The sequence below is a fragment of the Argopecten irradians genome, chromosome 15 (assembly GCF_041381155.1).
Source record: "Argopecten irradians isolate NY chromosome 15, Ai_NY, whole genome shotgun sequence".
NCBI classification, from domain to species: Eukaryota; Metazoa; Mollusca; class Bivalvia; order Pectinida; family Pectinidae; genus Argopecten; species Argopecten irradians.
The window spans coordinates 5,920,691-5,939,646 of record NC_091148.1 but is presented as its reverse complement, the minus strand read 5'-3'; the positions used below and the strand labels follow the sequence as shown (position 1 = coordinate 5,939,646).

The following is an 18,956-nucleotide window of genomic DNA, read 5'->3' as shown; positions in this document are numbered from 1 at the left end:
GTGTGGGATTTTACATTTGATACATTGATATTATTCATAATTGTGGGGTCGTAGTGTCTATGTGTTGTTTTCATAGTTATTAATAATCATTCTGTTTTTTTCTAGATTAAAACGTACTAACCATTGGTTTGCCCATGCGTGTATCTTTAAAAGGTCATAATTAATGGTATCAACAGCAAATGTAGGATTATCAACTGTTATATACAAGGCAGTGTCATCAGCGAACAATTTAATTTAACAATTGATATCTTTCACTATATCATTAATATAAACAAGAAAGAAGAGTGGACCTAAAATTGAACCTTGAGGTACACCTGCCTTAATAGTATGTGTCTCAGAAGAAGTACCGTTAATTACAACTTTTTGATGTCTATCAGATAAATAGTTTTCACACCAAGATAATAATTTCCCAGAGATACCAGATTGTTTCAATTTAAATATTAAACCCCTATGCTAAACTCGATTGAATGCTTTGCTTATATCACAGAATACAGCTATATATAATTTCCTTCTCCGAATCCAAAGCCCTCTCAATTTCGTTTGTAATTTCGTTTGTAATGTCTAATAATTGGTTAGTTGCAGAATCTCCAGGCGTAAAGCCTGACTGACTTTTAGTGAAAAAATGAAAATTTGTTTAAAAATGCACCTTTTCATTAATTTCCCAACAACACATATCAAAGATATAGGTCTATAGTTTGAAACAGTACTTTTATTACCTTTTTTAAAAACTGGCGTAACATTGGCTGATTTCCAAATTGTAGGATAAATACCACAATCAATAGATTTATTAAAAAAAATTGGTAATAGCTAAAATCATTGACTCTGATTTTGCTTCCTTAATGATACGTGGACTTATATTATCGGGACCGGAAGTTTTAAAAATATCTAACAAACGTATTGCATCCTTAACATCCTGTGCTGTAATAATAATATTTTCAAGTTTACGTTCAGGAGTTGTTACGTCAAGTGGTAAAATGGCATTATAGTCGTCTAATGTTGACTGATTTATAAAATAATTGTTGAAAATGTTTGCTTTTTGTTTATCATCCCCATACTTTATGTTAATGTGAATAAGTGTTCATATAATTGTTCGACTTATCTTCTTTGGATCGCCTTTGAAAACAGAACCAATACATTTCTTAATTATTTTGTTATTAGAGAAATGTATAATTGGACTGATTGCGTTGATATAGAGGTATATTGTGCATGTTGCATTAGGAAGCAAACACAAAATGAAAAAAAAAATTCTAAAACATAAAATACAATTTATTTTAAAATACTCAAACCATATACAAATATAACAAGAAACAAAACTATTATATAATGGAATCCATCATTGCAAAGATCATACAATATACCAATAGATAGTATATGTTTACAGTCACTGATCATGAGTTCCGAATCGTTTTAGTAATATCATTCGACGTTTTACATAACGCTATTAGTACAAGAACAAAGGATATATGTACCCAATCTACATTACGTTTCGACCTAAAGACGACACAATTCTCTGTCGAGAAGTCTTTAGTTACTACTTGAAGAAACACAAAGGGAAGTAACTCTAATACATCAGGATGTACACACAGTGATTCCTCAGTAGATGATTACCACTCGTGTCGGATCATATAAAACAAAGCAATTTTGAATAATGTCATATGAGTTAATCCATGACCCTTGGACAATAAATGGGTAATAGGAATTAAGGTTTTAATCATTCTCTTGGTAACTATCGTTCATTAGAAATAAGTGGCCGACAAACACAAGCATATCTATAGTGTTGCTATTGTGCATCTTTATCTTCAACAAAAATTAACTGCGTTGAAAGTTTAGAAATTGGTAGACTAGTATAACAATGAAATCCAAAAGTCATGGAATATAGACATTAAGTACATGTACAACATTTAGATTTTGGTCGTATATAAATGATTTAAGGCTGATTAAATAAAATTAAATAAAATTAAAAAAAATAGGTATAAACATCATTTGCATGCAATGTGAAATATCTCAAAACTACACATCCATTTTATCACATTTTCAGAAAATATCTTAAAGGCATGTAATATTCTATGGTAGGTTCACATTGATTAAAGTCTTGTTATAAAATCTCGCTAAAAAGGAATTTTGCTTCTTTTCTACACATCATTGATAATAGTAAACAAATACTGATTTATATCCTGGTCACGGCACCAAAAAACCTGTCACAATATGTTCTTTTTGTTTTCTATTTCAAGTGTGCTATGAAAGGAAAATATTAATTTGTACAGATTCGTTATTGTAATTCTGTCGAACGTTTCCAATGCTCGATATCTAGGCAACGTCTAAGAATAGGATAATATTAGACAATGGATAACGGGTTTAAATATTCCGTCTTTGCATATTACAGAGTAAGCTCCATTGCGGGTAGGTATAAGTTGTTACGTCATTATCTTGTGAGCACAATTCATGTCGTTTTTTCCGTAAAGTATGACGTTACGATCGCAAACACATGACGTCACAATCAATACCAACCCACAAGGGCAGATAACTCTGTAATATGCAAATACAGAATAGGTAATATCAAATCAAAAATGATTCACCAGACTTGATGAATAGGTCTTAAAAGGAAAAACTATATTGAATGATAATAATGATGTACTTACAGCTAATAAAAGAAATCACATTTTAGCTGTAGTACTTTCACACAAAGACATTGGGTAGTGAGAAAATAGGACTTATATTTCCTGGGTATAAAACACACGTTTCGTTGTTTCTTAGTATAATATTGAGACTTTGACCATTCGACAAAGCAGGTTCAATAGCAACATCTCTGGAGAAATTTCCGGCGACCATCGGAGATTGCCGGAAATTTCTCCGAGATGTTACGGTTGATACTATATGAGACCGGAATCTGCCGAAGTGTTCCAAGTACAAACGTTTTGATAAGTGAGCAATAAATATTCACATATACTGAAAAAACACCATTTTAGGTACATTATAAAGAACATTTACATCAAACAATATGGGTTGAATATCATTATGACTGAGGTCAAAATTATACACCTGCGCCAAAGATCGAACCCCAGACCTCACAATAGGCTCCGTATGTCTCGTTCACGTGTAGAGGTTAACGGAGCCTATCAGTCTCGTTAGATCAACTGTAGATGTTTCACACATTTTTAATATACAATGCTAATTTTGAAACATTAAGGTTTGATTTTATAAAAATAAGAGATTATCAAAAATATAAATGACTGTATAAAATCACACATAATTTTAAAAACAGCTCACGTTAAATGGAAGACACGGCGTGCCGAATCGTTACATGGAAAACAATTCATTGGAGGTAAAATGTGAGATTGGAATGGAAGCACGAGAATGCACACAGAATGGTGACGAAAACACAGAAAAATGACGAAAACACAAGATTATGATTAAACACACTGATTAGGAAAACACGTACTGGACTGTCATGGAATGATGATGATGGTGATCAGGATAATTTTATGATGACGATAATAATGATAATGATGATGATGTGATGATGATGATGATGATGATGATGATTATGATGAAGGAACGAATAATTGGAAAGAAAATGAAAGCGAATGGAACTCGAATAGCAACAGGTGGAACGGAATGGATATAAATGTGTATAGAATGAAATTCAAAATAAAAAGGAAAGGAGTGGAAGAGGTCATACTAGAATGGAAGTACGTGGAATGGAACTGGAAGCACGCGGAATGGAACCGGAAGTACAAAAAATAGCTAGAAAGTACACAATGTGATGAGGACATATACAGTAACGCAATATCCTCTGTTAGCTTGGCTTTCTGCCTGAATATAGTATATCCGAGTTAATTACCTTCGTTTGACTCTGTCAGTACTGTCGGAGTGTAACGAAGGGACGTAACTTTAAACAATCGTGAAGCGATAATGATAACAGGTAATGATCACAAAAAACATGTATAGATTTCTTGAGTCCTTGATTCTTTCTTCCAATCTCCACATACATGTATGTTCAAGTTTGAATCATGTAACATACATGTACCAAGTGATTAAAATATAATTCAACAAAGGTCAACGACGAATATGACTACCGATTAAATAAAAATGATATCACAGATTTTACTGAAAACAGACAAAAGTTGTATGTGTCTCGTATGCTATAGGAGACACGTGTATCATCTGTCGGAAAACACACGTGGGTCATCTGCCTAAGGAGACACGTGTGTCGTGTGATCTAGGAAACACTTGTGCCTTCTGTCTCAAGAAAGAGGTGTGTCGTGTCTGCACAATGAGGTAAATACACTCTTCTTTTCCATGAGACATTTAGCATCACCGTATCCTTCACAGGGACCGGGCACATGTACACACTTCCTAACTACATGTTTCATGTATTTGATGCTTGTATGAACTAATATGAGTAGAACATAAGTAGACGTTTTGGTAATAAAATTTGGTAAATGTCACCAATGTAACATGGAATATGTGTCCATATGTTATACCGTGTTTCTAGACCAAAACGTCTCAGTTGTTCTACAGAGACTCTGTACGACATGTCAAAATCTTTCTGATTTATCAGATTTACTTCCCTTCGTTCCGGAGTAAAACAAAGGGACACAACTCTGCTAGACCAAATATAGACGTTGTTCTTTGTGGTCTGAACTCAGTCACGTGTGTGTGCAGACGTGTCACGAATGCGCCCTATTGTTTCCACATATACACGTCATTACACACATGATCAGACACGCTCCGCCACACATGATGTAGAAGGAGGTTATGCTCCAGTAAGCAAAGTAATACAGTGTCGGGTGACAATAATTGCTGGAGTCGGCGTCGGATACCCACACGGAATTAGCCCCGTACACCCATCGGTTACCTGCAAACAAAGAAAAAACCCATTATACTCTTTAATAAAGTGAAATTTATTTAATCATAATTTTCCTACTCCTAAATCGGGAATCTTCGGTAATATTCGTAAGCGAGAAATTATTTTCTCGTTTACGGAAAGAGCCGAAGGTTTCCGATTCTGACACCTTTGTCAACAACAAAATAGGAAGAATTACGTGTACCGATTGATTGAGACTTACCCAGAATAAACCAGACTAGTAGAAATATATTGAGGATTTGGTCTAATCCGCTCGTCGTCTGGGTTGGGCGTTGGTTGTCGCTTTCCTGATGTCGGTTTTGCATGTTCTGACAGACGAGGGACATAATTCTCACCAGACACACAACTCCCATCACAACTAGATATATAGGTATATACTTAGCAACCGGACACTCGTCCATGTACACAGCACCTGAAGGTGAAAACAAACGTTTCAACAGTCCACAGTTCAAATAATTTTATTAACTGAAAGTGCTTGTTTCTCTCCTTGGCAGTTTACTGCAGAAAAAGTTTGTATCGTTACAGTCAGATTTAAAGTGACTATTAAAAAAATCCAGTTGACAGTAAAGACGACCGGGATATCTGACATCAAGTATATAGAATGTATTGTAGATTTTTGTCAAATCGGTATGATATATGGTACCCTAGACTTTTGAAATCTATTCACAAGCCCCTGTGTCATTACGCCCGTCCATCTCTCCCATACCCAGGGTTCATTGCGATCACCACATTCATTCTAGACCACAGGCGCGCGGATTTTGTTTTAATAAAGATATTATAATAGTTGTGTTATATTCTCGTATCTCTGGCCGGTTATTTTTAATCTGCAAATACCCGTGTAGCAGGCTGTGCTCAGTATGTAGCTCTGCAAGGAAGGCAACTAAGGCGGGAACTACGTTCATTCAGTAAGGGGAAATATTATACTATCTTAAGTGTTCCTAACAAAAGGAAAGACAACTCTATTTAAAAAACCGTTAAAACTTAAACGTTCGTATCATTTCCATGTATCTGAGAATCTTACCTATAACTATTTCTGCTACTGGTAGAGCGGAGAAGAGAGCCAGCAAAATCATACAGAAAGCTGCAAAACATAAAAAACGGTTAGTATCCCATATCAGTTGAGGTTTACAATTATAGAAATTTTACGGATTATTATTCCGATACAAGTGCGTGATAGCTGTTAATGCAACGTATGTAATTAATATGCGGTCACCTAGCCAGCATTCTCATCTATTAGAGTTCTTTCCCTTCTTTCCATTTCGTCACTACTGATTTACTTCCCTTCGTTTCACTTCGTCAAATCTATCATATTTACCTCCCTTCGTTTCACTTCATCAAATCTATCACATTTACTTCCCTTCGTTTCACTCCGTCATATCTATCATATTCACTTCCCTTTGTTTCACTTCGTCTACAGTCGAACTGAAACGAAGGGAAGTTTCCGTAGTCAATCGCGACATCTTGGAGTTATTTCCGCCAATCTTCGGAAAAATATCCAAAGATTGCCGGAAGTTTTTCCGAGGTGATTCGATTGTTTTCGTAGTCTGATAGACGGAGTAAAATGAAGGGAAGTAACTCTGATAGATCAGACTGCCCATTAAAGATACACTTCATCAGTGATACGGGTTATAAAAGCTTTGCTATTGTCCTGTGCTGATATGATGAACTGGCACAATACACATTGTATTCACAAACGGGAAATAAACAAACAAGAGTCGAGGAAATATACAACAATGTCGTGACGCCAGGAAATGTACCGGAACTACTTGTATGCACGGATGCGGTGTACTTTAAAAACTAAATCGAGGGCCGTGTACAACAAGGGGACATTTACAAATGTTGTTGCTGGGAAGTCAGGATGATGGCCAGTCAATACAATGTTTGAACTGCTAATACACTGATAAAATCCAGAACACAAATTCCAGTAGCTCTCAACCAAGTGATTTGTAGCGCGACTGAAATTTATATCTTTTAGTACAGAGTAAAAGTGCAACGTTGAATAAAGCTCACTTCCCGCTCTAAGTGGTAGCTACATTTTGTTGGTACTACTCGACTTGTAGTCCGGGCCTGGTACCATCAAACTATTCTTAGACATGTTTTACTCAAGTCTATGTTTTTTACATAGACTTGAGTAAAAAATCTGTCTAGGAAACTTTTACGATGCCCTGAATTCAAACATGGAGTAAAGCAATTTTCTAGAACTACTTGATTTTAGTTACCTTTTTAGATTCAGAGACTGGTTTGAAATAAAATTCACTCTAAGTAACTTATGAAAAAGTTAATTAAAATGAGCTGAGTAAAGGTGACTTACCTGAACTCAGAAATACCTTGCATAGAGATTTACAGAGAACATAATTGGAGCTTGATGACCTCTGGGCGGCCTTTACCCGGCCAAATAGGGACTCGTAGGACGGAGGAGATTCTGGAACAAAAAGGTATCAGTCAAAAGTTACCAGGACTTGTCAGTGATGCAACTGAGAGAGGATAGCGAATGCAAAACAAAAAGGACACAATTACATATCAATATGGAATTTCATTATATATAGAGAGCCTCCTATTGCCGTCCATCCAACCACCAACATTAAACAGTATACCAAAGCTATTGTCCTTTATTATGAATAGTAATAAGGTGTTAATACAGAGTCATCCTCAACATTCCAGGGGTTACTATTACTGTCGTAACATCCACCCATGGGCTAGCAAAATTGAAAGCTCTGTCTGCGACTTTTCACGTACATCAAAAAAATCGAACAAAGGTATATTGTGGTTGACTTTGTGGCTTTAAACATAGGTATCGAGATCTGTAATCGCCAAAGAAAGTCTCTATTGGCCTGTGATTGGTCAGTTATTTTCTACTGAATTGTATTGTCTTCAGTTTTACATGTACTATGGTCCAGGGGTCGATTTGACGATAATGATAGTAACCCCTAGAGTATCGAGGATGAATAGGTGAATTATTCAGGCAGAATCGAATCACTATGATATAATCATCTCTGATCTACCTGAACCATCATGTAACTTTCACTTTCATTACGCACGTGACGTCTTCCTGTCCACTAACCTACCTGATCCGGGTTCTCGTTGGTACTCCGGCAATGGCGGAAGAACTTCGATTGTTGACACCACTTGGACGACTGAAACGGCAAACAATAGAAATATGTAAATTAATTCAATACATATGATGTCATCATGATTACGACTGAATTCAGTCATTGCTTTGTTAGTACTCTGCACGGGTATTCCGGTTCTATCACCTATATTGAATTATTTCTGTCGCTTAGTTGTCTCGTTCACATAATTACTAATTTGGTGTCTATCTTAATTTTAAAAAATATAAGCCAATTATTAATACAGATGACCCTGACGTAACATAACGCCGATAGTTTAATGCAACAAGAACGTTTTCATGTACAAAACTGCTTCTTTTTTCATACCAGACCTACAATTGTACGTAATGTGGTAGGTGTAGATTATGGCTAGATATCGTCGCCAGTTCGCTTTAGTGAGATAACAATAGAAAAGAAATGATGACTTCGCTATCACAAGGAGACGCAAATGAAACCTGCCGTAATTACACGTGTATGTGGCACACAGGCGATGCCGTCGAATATTTTGGGAGGCCGGAGTTTTGTTATCTTTATGTGACAAAGCAATGCAATTGTTGACTTTATGAAAAGCGCACATCATAAATGATGATATGTTTATCCTTGGCAGTTTTATCGCTTGTCACATTCCTATTAGATAAGATATATATTAACAACCGATCAACAAGTATTGATTTTAAAAATAAAAGTAATCAGAAACAGTGTCGGATGATTACGGTACATTGTATCTATGATAGATTACAAAGGTATCTATTGTACACATCCCCCATTGTTATCCAGGTAAACACACGATAACGTAGCTCGGTGTATACCTATAACTTTCACCTGCTCTGGGTATAAATATAGACATTGTGAAATTTCATATTTGTTGAGAAGTATACAGTCTCCATTGTGTAAGGTAAACACAATGTGAATACCTGTAGGCATCACACATAATATAGATGATATAAAATTAAAACCTTAAATCATGATCAGACAAAGACTTTCTTTCAGAGATGCAATTATCTAAATTATCCTATTTGATTACTGATAATCTTTGAGCTGTATTACTATTAAATCCATACCTGTGCTATCTCCAGACCGGTAGTCGGGTGACTGTGAGAACTCAGTATTGGTTCCATCTGTGAGAAAAAATCAAATTCATAATCTAATGTAGTTATATAAATTATGACATAAATAGATTTGATTTAATAGGTCGGTTTTCAGAGAACCCTCGATATTCCAGGTATAAATATAACCGCCGTGGATGTAATGACAGTGAAAGTCCAGAGGAATGTGACTAAAATACAAAGTATTAGAACCGTTTCCTTTTCAACGGGATTTCGAATTTACATTTGATAATCAACAAAATTATGTTCTGGGATATAAGACTTTATTTCCTAAAGTTGAGTTAGGTTAACATTATTTTATGTAAATTGTAATAATAACATCTTGCTGAAAGTTCAATATATTAGATACGAATTCGGGGGGTTTCCCGGCCATGTCACGCAACCCTTTTACAGAACCCGGATGTTTAAAGAAAACAGTCGCGATGGTTTGTTTTTAAATGAGTTTAAATGAGCAGTAGAATATTTACACAGGATTTGTTTTCTACGACAAGGACACGCTAATTTGTTAAAAGTTTAACGTGATTGTACACTAGTGTGTATTCAAGTATTTAAAACGATTTAAATGGCGAACTTCCAAGATAAGATTAGGATATTTGGAAGATCTTTATATAGATAAAATGTTACACGTTAACACAGACATAAAAAAGTTGTATTATCAATACATACTTAAAAGTAATTCCTAAGCCCTTTTGTTCGAGTCACAATGCATAGCCAAACCTTTCATAATAAAACTCAGATTTTACGGAATTATATCCCTATACAAACATCGGCCGTTATGCATGTTTTAAAACTGAGGGCACAAACACACACAGAAATGCCATGCAAACAAATGGTGTGAATAAATGAATGCAAGTTATTACAAACAAGAGGCCCATGGGCCTTAACGGTCACCTGAGTTAGAATATATAATGAAACAAATAATGAAACAAATTTTATAAAGACATATAAACACTATATGCTGGGCCTTGAAGTTGGTCAGTGATTTATAAATTTGACCTTTTTAGACTATGAAGAGTATTTGCTTCCATCAAACCTGTGAACTTAGAGGTATTTTTTGAAATTTTAATCAATTTGACCCTGTTAAATTTGGTCCTGCCCCTCTGGTCCCCCAGGGGATCATCGAGGACGGATATGGATGTTAAAATGCTATATCTTAGGCTAATAATTCTAATCAAGTTTGACTAATTTCCTACGAAAATTGGGCAAATAATGTTCACAAATATGTTTTTCCTATATAAACTTAAGTAAACTTGACCCCTCCCCAGGGGGTAACGCGAACGTGAGACCCCAAGGTCATATAATTCACAGTCTTTATAAAACACCTGAAGACCTTTCCATCTATAATTATTTGATTCTACTATATCCAGAATTTTAGAAGATTTTTGAAGTTTTAGCCTATTTGACCCTTTTTTAGCCCCGCCCCTCTGCCCCCAGGGGGTCGGCCAGGACCAATGTGGATATGATATTAAAATGCTATCTCAGGCTAATAATTCTAACCAAGTTTGACTCATTTCCTATGAAAATTGAGCAAAAAATGCTCATTCATTTTTTTTCCAATATAAACTATAGTAAACTTGACCCCCTCCCCAAGGGGAAACAGGAGATCCCAGGGTCATATAATTTACAATTTTTATAAACAAACTTTAAGACCTTTTCATCTATAAAGTGTATTTGATTATACCATTTCCAGAATTTTAAAGAATATTTTTGAAGTTTTAGCCTATTTGACCTTTTTTGGCCACGCCCCTCTGCCCCCAGGGGGTCGGCCTGGACCAATATGGATATGATATTAAAATGTTATCTCAGGCTAATAATTCTAACCAAGTTTGACTCGTTTCCAATGAAAATTGAGCAAAAAATGCTCATAAATGTGTTTTCCTTATATAAACTATAGTAAACTTGACCCCCTCCCCAGGGGGAAATGTGAGACCCCAGGGTCATATAATTCACAATTTTTGTAAAGGACCTTAAGACCTTTCTATTTATGAACAGTATTTGTTTCTACCATTTCCAGAATTTCAGAAGAAGATTTTTGAAGTTTTAGCCTATTTGACCCATTTTTAGCCCCGCCCCTCTGCCCTCAGGGGATCGGCCAGAATCACTGTGGATATGATATTAAAATGTTATCTCAGGCTAATAATTCTAACCAAGTTTGACTCGTTTCCAATGAAAATTGAGCAAAAAATGCTCATAAATGTGTTTTCCCTATATAAACTATAGTAAACTTGACCCCCTCCCCAGGGGAAAACGTGAGACCCCAGGGTCATATAATTCACAATTTTTGTAAAGGACCTTAAGACCTTTCTATTTCTGAAAAGTATTTGATTATACCATTTCCAGAATTTCAGAAGAAGATTTTTGAAGTTTTAGCCTATTTGACCCCTTTTGACCCCGCCCCTAAGGCCCCTGGGGGTCAGTCATAGAAAATTTGTTAATAGGATTAAATGGCCATCTCATACTGATAATTCTGACAACATTTGACTCATTTCCTATTACAAATGACCAAATAATGCGCAAAAATGTGTTTTCTCAATATAAAGTATAGTAAACTTAACCCCCTCCCCAGGGGGAAACTAGAGACCCCACGGTCATATAATTCACAATTTTTGTAAAGGACCTTAAGACCTTTCTATCTATGAAGAGTATTTGATTCTACCACATCTGTGAGTGGAGAAGAAGATTTTTGAAATTTTACTCAATTTTACCCCTTTTGGCCCCTCCCACAGCCCCCTGGGGGTGGGGACCATATAATTCACAATTTTGATTGGCCTTATGCCTTAGAAGGTTTGTGCAAAATTTCATTGAAATTGCTTCAGCAGTTTTGGAGAAGAAGTCGAAAATGTAAATTGTTTACGGACATACGACGCACGACGCACGACGGACGACGCACGACGGACGACGGACGACGCACGACGACGGACAAAAGGCGATGAGAATAGGTCACTTGAGACTTCGTCTCAGGTGACCTAAAAATGCCTTTTCGGATTTCACATGAAAAGATTGTATACTTTTGCAAACAATATATCTCTTCAGTAATACTTTTAGCATCTTTGCTATTTGTCTAGAAACTGAATGGGTTAAAATTTAGCCAATTACTTTATAAATAAAAAAGCAAATTTCTCGACTTAAGTACTATCTACTCTGTAATACTTTTATCTTTTTTTTTCTATTTTTCTAGAAGTTGTGAGAGTTAAAATTCAGTTAATTATTTATATGTAAAGCTGCACACAATCGTAAATAAAAACGGAAATCTGGATCAGTACCCGGATAGTAAACACTGTTGTTTATCTCTACATGTAGCTTTCCCCTTTTTCGACTACTCTACTTTATAAGATATACGCCTACCACAAATAAGGAGATGGTTTTACACAAGCTTAAAGTTTGTTACCAAATCCTAATGTACATCATTATATTGTATTCTACATGTATTGTGTTATCTTTGAATCAAATATTGTTTAAACTAACTACTGTAATTCATATATATAAAATAGAAATCAATTTCCCGACCTTGTGTTATTACAGTTTGGTAATCCGGGGGTGGGGACGTGGTGAGATCGTCCGCGGGTAGGTCCTCTGTTGTAGTTACTATAGACGAGCCCGCGGGGTGGGGCGAATATGGCGGTGGCTCCAGCATGGTATTAATCTAAAATAATAATGAAAGAAAAAAAATATGATGATAATTTATTTTATTAGAGTGTCACACATTTTTCAAACATACAATAAAAGATATTTGAATTAAAATGTCCATTCTAAAAGACTTACGAGACACTGTTAAAAATATAAACATTCGATTGAATAATAACACCAGCATAGTCGTGAAGTCCACAACGACACAAGATCCCGATATCTCGAATCAAAATTAAGTCAAAACGGACACATGTCAACAGATTTTGATGTAGGTGATGCAGCGCTTGTTGTTTCGAGAAATCGGGACTTCGACTCACACATCATAAACAGCAGGTTATCAATCGGCAATCTTCGTCATTTTCCGTAAACGAAGCGGTATTTTTTTTACTTTGCTGTCTTACAATTTACGAAAAATCTTTACTTTAATTAAACCTTTATCTCTTTATATATGTCAATAATTTTATATAATTCTTGATCACACGCAATTGTTACACAAATAATTACAAACAATCAGACCAGAGGGTAGAGGTGACTTATCAATATAGGTACTAATTGTTAGTACCTGGCAATATTATCTATTCAGCAACATATTGACTAATTGCCAAGTGCTAGCTCACCCGATCCAAATCTACATACATATACACATATATACCCGTATACCAAAGAGCATTCTATAGCTATAACTCAACGCCAAACTGTATTTATGTAAATTCAAACTCAGTTCTGGATCAGACCTAATCATAACTTGAAGCTCCCAAAGAAATGTGTTTTTTTCTTTACAAATTAAGAATCATTTTACAATGTTGAATTTGTGCAATTTGAAATATGTTCATACTTAGCATTTAAATGTCATTAAATTGTTAATGTAAAATTCATTTAGGCATTAAAAGTTAATTTATTTAAAATGCAGCACCAGTGAACAATGAGAAAGTGTGCATTGTTTCCATGACAATGGGAAACGTGAGACATGCTGGATGTACGTGTAATATTAAAAGTGACGTAACTGGATCAGATACCATGACTTAAACCAGATGAGGGTGCAGTGAAATTCCTCGTGAAATTACATACCTTTTCTACCACACATAAATTGTGTTGTGTCAAACGAGGTAGACCTCTGTTACATTTGTTTCTATAAGACATACGCATGATACAGGGAAGCTTCTAACACCATCTTTATTCATTTTATTACATCATGTGCTTTAATCTTATTCATTTTTTCCTATTTGTTTTATAAAGCATATGTCACAAATACATACGTTATGATTTAGGAGGATTGCATTGTGCTGTTTAACTTCTAAGCTGTAACATCAAGGATAACATAAAACAGTTCTGGAGTTATTAAAAAAATCTTTCATTTAGTCGACGTCTTTTGATCAGTACTATATTGGACTGACTAAAAATTTACCATCCTGAACCAATGTTTTCAAACGACCTCTGTATTTCTCTATACTAATTAGCTGAACGTCATATTTACAACCAGTGAAATTTAAGGACGTGTCTGGTTTATAGAAGGCGAAAACTGGAATATCCGGAGAAAAAACCCACCAAACAGTGGTAAGTACCTGGCCCACATAAGATTCAAACTTGCCACCCATAGGTGGAGGATTTGTGGTAATATGTCAGTACATCTACACCATTCGGCCAACGTGGAACCATTATTTCGTTAAGAAAGAGAAATTATATGAACCTATTACTAGATCGCGGTCCCTCAATATGGTATCCTCGATACTCTAGGGATTACTATCACTGACGTTATATCCACCCCTGGACGGGATATAATGGTACACTATGATTGACTGTGTTGCTTTGAATTTGGGCGTAGCTCTCTCTCTCTCTGTAACTTTCAATGAAAGTCTCTGCAGGCCTGTGATTGGTCATGTATTTTCTCCTGAACTGCCTCAAGTTTAACCATGAGATAGCCCAGAGATGGATATAACCTGAGTGATAGTAACCCTTGGGGTATCGAGGATGTTAATATGGCGACCGAAAATACCACTGAGAGATTGTTACACGCACTTGAAATATGATCAACTGTCCAGAAAGTATAGTATAATCCCTGTGATACAGTAAGCATATAAATTGTAGTCAGTGCAATTTTTATAATAATCTCTCCTAGGGCCGAAATATTAATCCGGAATTGAACGATTCAAGTCATTTTTTATCCGTCTTTGAATCCGGAGTGTCGTCAGTTGACCTTATCCTTTTATCCGGAGAGTTTTCACTTGACTTTTTTTTTCTTTTATCCGGAAAGCTGTCGTTTGGTTACCCTTTTATCCGGATTGTCGTCAGTTGGATATATTCTTTTATCCGGAGCCATGTTTGTCAGATCTTTGTAAGTTTTCTATCATTTCAACCGGAAGCTTGTTAGTCAGATTTTGAACGACATCAGGAGTGTTGCCGGTTTGTTATCGAGTTATCCGGAGTTATGTCAGTTGGTTATCCTTTTATCCGGAATTTTGCCACTTGCTTATCCTGTTATCCGCAGTGTTGTCATTTGGTTATCCTTTTATCAGGAGTGTTGTCAGTTTTTAATTAGAGCCTTATAAATAAGGTCTTGGCCAGTTGATTTCCTTTTATCCGGATTTTGGTAGCTAAGTTCTGAGACTATTTAATCGACTGTCCTATTATCCGGATTATCGATAATATTAAAACTTATATTTACTACAGACTTCAAATTTAAATCAGGATATATGTTTTCCTTGTAAGATTTTGTCTTATAGTGAATAAACCGCATTACACATGTTATGTACACTGAACATTGTATATATATACACACACACATATGATATATATACCATAATCAAATCAAATCTCGTCAAAATCGAAGAATGAATATATACACGATCTTCATGAAGTAAATATATACATGTAAGCTTTCAACATCCGTAAAGATGGTGTAAACATTAATCTCAAATATCAAAAGTTCAGATATGAATTGACGTTTTCGGAGGGTCTCGACAGTAAATATCCTTGCTAACATACCTTTATCGCGAGCCACCATTGTCGTTTGGTACGGGTAGATCCATGTTTAATCGGGTGTATGGTTTAGTGTGTACACACGAGCCGGGTTATAAACATGTGTAGTGACGTCACACCACCGCTATTAAAGGCCCATTGTCCACATACACTGGTCGGCTGGGTTTAACAAAATCGAAAAAACATTTTTTTTCTGAGAATTTCCTTATTCGTGTAGTATCGTTTTCCTGTTGTGTCCTATAAATACCAAACCAAGTAAATTAAAGTATGCATATCGGATTAAATGATTCGATACAAAGGATGTGGGCGCGTTTGAGACTAATTTTAGATTTCACGAGTATAAATAATGTCGTCAAATCTGTCTATAAAAACACACAAAGGAGTGAGTGGTCCTTATAGCCAGGTGGTCTTTATACACAGGTTAAATTGTGTTGAAATTGGTCATTTCGGACCCAATGCTCGATACTCCAGGGGTTACTATCACTGACGTTATAGAACGACAGTGATAATAACCTCTGGAGTATCGAGAATGTTTGAGCCATAGAAAATAGTCTAGTTGAATTTACACGATGTAATTGACCGACAAATATCGTTCGTGTGGTCCTATTAAGCAGGTGGTCTTTATAAAGAGGTGGTCGCTAAGGCAGGTTTTGTTGTATACATATGTACACTTTGTATATAAAGTGTAAATCAAGAACATAGATGCTACCAATTTTTTTTAAACATAATTATTGATCGTGTGATACCGTAAGCAAAAAAAATTCTAAAATGCACTAAAATAACACTCAGGAAGCAAACAATCTGGGATAAAAAAAAAATTAATAAAAATTAAACGATCCCGTATATAGGGACAGTATGACAGGATAAAACAGACAAAATATACTTCTGGTCAACACTTATAAAGAAAGTGTGGTATTTTGTAGATACCTACTAAATAAAAATTTTGACAGTTTCTACACTTTAATTTTACCAATTTGAAATTTAACAAAAAAATTGTACATGATGTGATGAACGAGAAATAGAAGATGTATTTCACTTCCGTTTACAATATCTCACTTGACATTCTGTATTTGTAGTTCTCAATCTATCTGACGTAAACGGACATGAAATAGATATTGTAAAAGGAAGTGAAATGTATCTTCTATATCTCGTACATGTACAAAACTGGTTTTTCCCGTGAAACTACCAATTTTAGACTATACGGTGTAAACATCCCTACAGACACAATCGTTTTTAAAAATAAAACTCGACGTCTAAATTGAGATGGTATCAATGGAGACAGAAATGAAATAAATGTTTGATTCCCAAATTTAGTCGTCTTTTCAAGATCACATGACATTGGAGCAGTAGGTACAATTCTTACGCCCTACCTTAAGTCAGGAGTACTAGTGCAGGTAATATCATGGTTTCTAAACTAAAAAAAAACAGATATCATTTTTCTTGCGAATGTAAACTTTTTTCCACAGAAAGGTATTTCATGTAACAATATACCTTTATTATAGGTAAGGGATACAAAATGTACCTACAAAATACACAGTAGATACGATCAGTTTACATACTCTTTTATTACCACAGGGACTTGACACGAATTCCCACCCAAACAATGATATATATTATATAGATATATATATATATATATATACAAGAATATGTTATAGTATGATCATACTTTATATAAATACTACCTGGGGTGAATAAGAAACAAGTGTGCATCGTTTTCGGGAGGCTAATTAATATTTTGCAGGTAGTATTATATAATTATACCGTTTGGAATTCGTGTCATGTGCCTGTGCGCGTTACTGGGGGTCGCCTAGGTGTGATGACACCTAATAGACATGTAAGATAAACTCACAACAAAATATTTATCACTGTGTTCGCTCATTGTTGACATCAGATACCCGATATCGTATTACAGGATTTTATCGTGATTCGTAAACTGAAAGGTTTTTTTCCACATGTTTTTTTTCTGTGGGTGAAATAAATTATTTATTATTTCACCCATGATCGAATGAACAACCGGTTTAGTTTTTTATTGCTATTTACAATTCAATTCTTATATGTTAAACAGAACGTAACGATGAATACAAACAGAGCGTGACGATGAATACAAACAGAACGTGACGATGAATACAAACAGAGCGAGGCACATTGCATAAATAAGAATATAAATATAAGTCACTTGCTTTATATTTAGTAATTCTAACACATTGTTGAATTTGTATAAAGATCATCTGGCGCTAAAGACTATTTTCTTTGTCTTAAACAGACGTGTAGCTACCACAGAATCGCGTACTCCTGTGTGATCCGCATCATTTCCCAGTTTATTTAAGAATAAATACTGATTACGTTTATACATTTAATCTATTAAAATAATATCTTTACCTGTATCCAAACCATATTATTTAGAAATCCTCAATAACAAAATTTAATGTATCCGCTATTTTTAAAAGTTGTACGCCGATAGCCAATATATCTACTATGGATATATAAAGTTCTCAACAGAAGTCGAAATGTACAGAACATTTTATATATTGTTTGTTTGTTTTGTTTGTTTGATTAATTAACGTCCTATTAACAGCTATGTTTAAATCAAAATTTGCATTATTATAGCATTATATATATATATAGAAGATCAGGAAAATCTGAAGTTAAAGAACCTAATTCCTTAAAATCTGTAATATTTATGTAATTCCGATGGTGAATTTTATGTTCTTTCAAGTAAAGGAATGTTCGTTAAAATGAGCTCTCATTTTCCACTGTTGTCATTTACTAACATATGGTCACATGGAGGTAGATATAGCATATAAGCTCTGCGTTTCCTATTGTAGAAACATCGATTTAGTATGACATGCTAATTATGTACTATTTTGACGCCATAGCCGCGTCGATACTCCACTGTCCTAACGTTGTGTTCATCGGGGTGGTATCATATTGCCATCATTTTTTCTTCTTAGTAACAAGGACATTTTCCAAAAAAACAACTTCATATCTTATTTAAAAAGGACCTTTGATATGCCACCCTCGTAGTAATGACTTCAAGAAAGGTTCTTACTTGATGTATAAAATACACTCATTTTTGAGACATTGATATTACAATATTTGAAAGTTGTTCATTATTTCAGCATTATCATACAAATAATGTGTTCTGGACATGATACATACAATGTATATCCAGAATTCAATTGAATTTACCAAGAAATGGTGCGGTTTTCATTTAGAATGATTCAATTTCATACAAAGCATATTTTGAATTTCAAAAGAAATGAAAGCAAT

At 35.0% G+C, this 18,956-nt stretch overlaps 1 protein-coding gene across 1 annotated transcript; it reads right to left on the bottom strand.

The window, feature by feature from the left end:
- Positions 1–1,245: 1,245 nt before the first annotated feature.
- On the bottom strand, positions 1,246–15,835 carry LOC138309444 (transmembrane protein 272-like). Its single transcript, XM_069250640.1, has 8 exons — positions 15,690–15,835; positions 12,588–12,723; positions 9,036–9,092; positions 7,933–8,001; positions 7,179–7,289; positions 5,889–5,948; positions 5,070–5,279; positions 1,246–4,858 (listed from the first exon to the last, which is right to left on the bottom strand). Exons 2-8 carry the CDS (start codon positions 12,712–12,714, stop codon positions 4,671–4,673), a joined length of 822 nt encoding a protein of 273 aa, XP_069106741.1. The 5' UTR covers positions 12,715–12,723; positions 15,690–15,835; the 3' UTR covers positions 1,246–4,670.
- Positions 15,836–18,956: the final 3,121 nt, after the last annotated feature.

Excerpts from the sequence above, each read along its gene's own strand:
- LOC138309444 (XM_069250640.1), bottom strand. The coding sequence starts at position 12,714 with ATGCTGGAGCCACCGCCATATTCGCCCCACCCCGCGGGCTCGTCTATA. Across the intron at positions 5,280-5,888 it reads AGTAGCAGAAATAGTTATAG|GTGCTGTGTACATGGACGAG; the intron begins GTAAGATTCTCA and ends TTTCACCTTCAG. Across the intron at positions 4,859-5,069 it reads ACTAGTCTGGTTTATTCTGG|GTAACCGATGGGTGTACGGG; the intron begins GTAAGTCTCAAT and ends CTTTGTTTGCAG.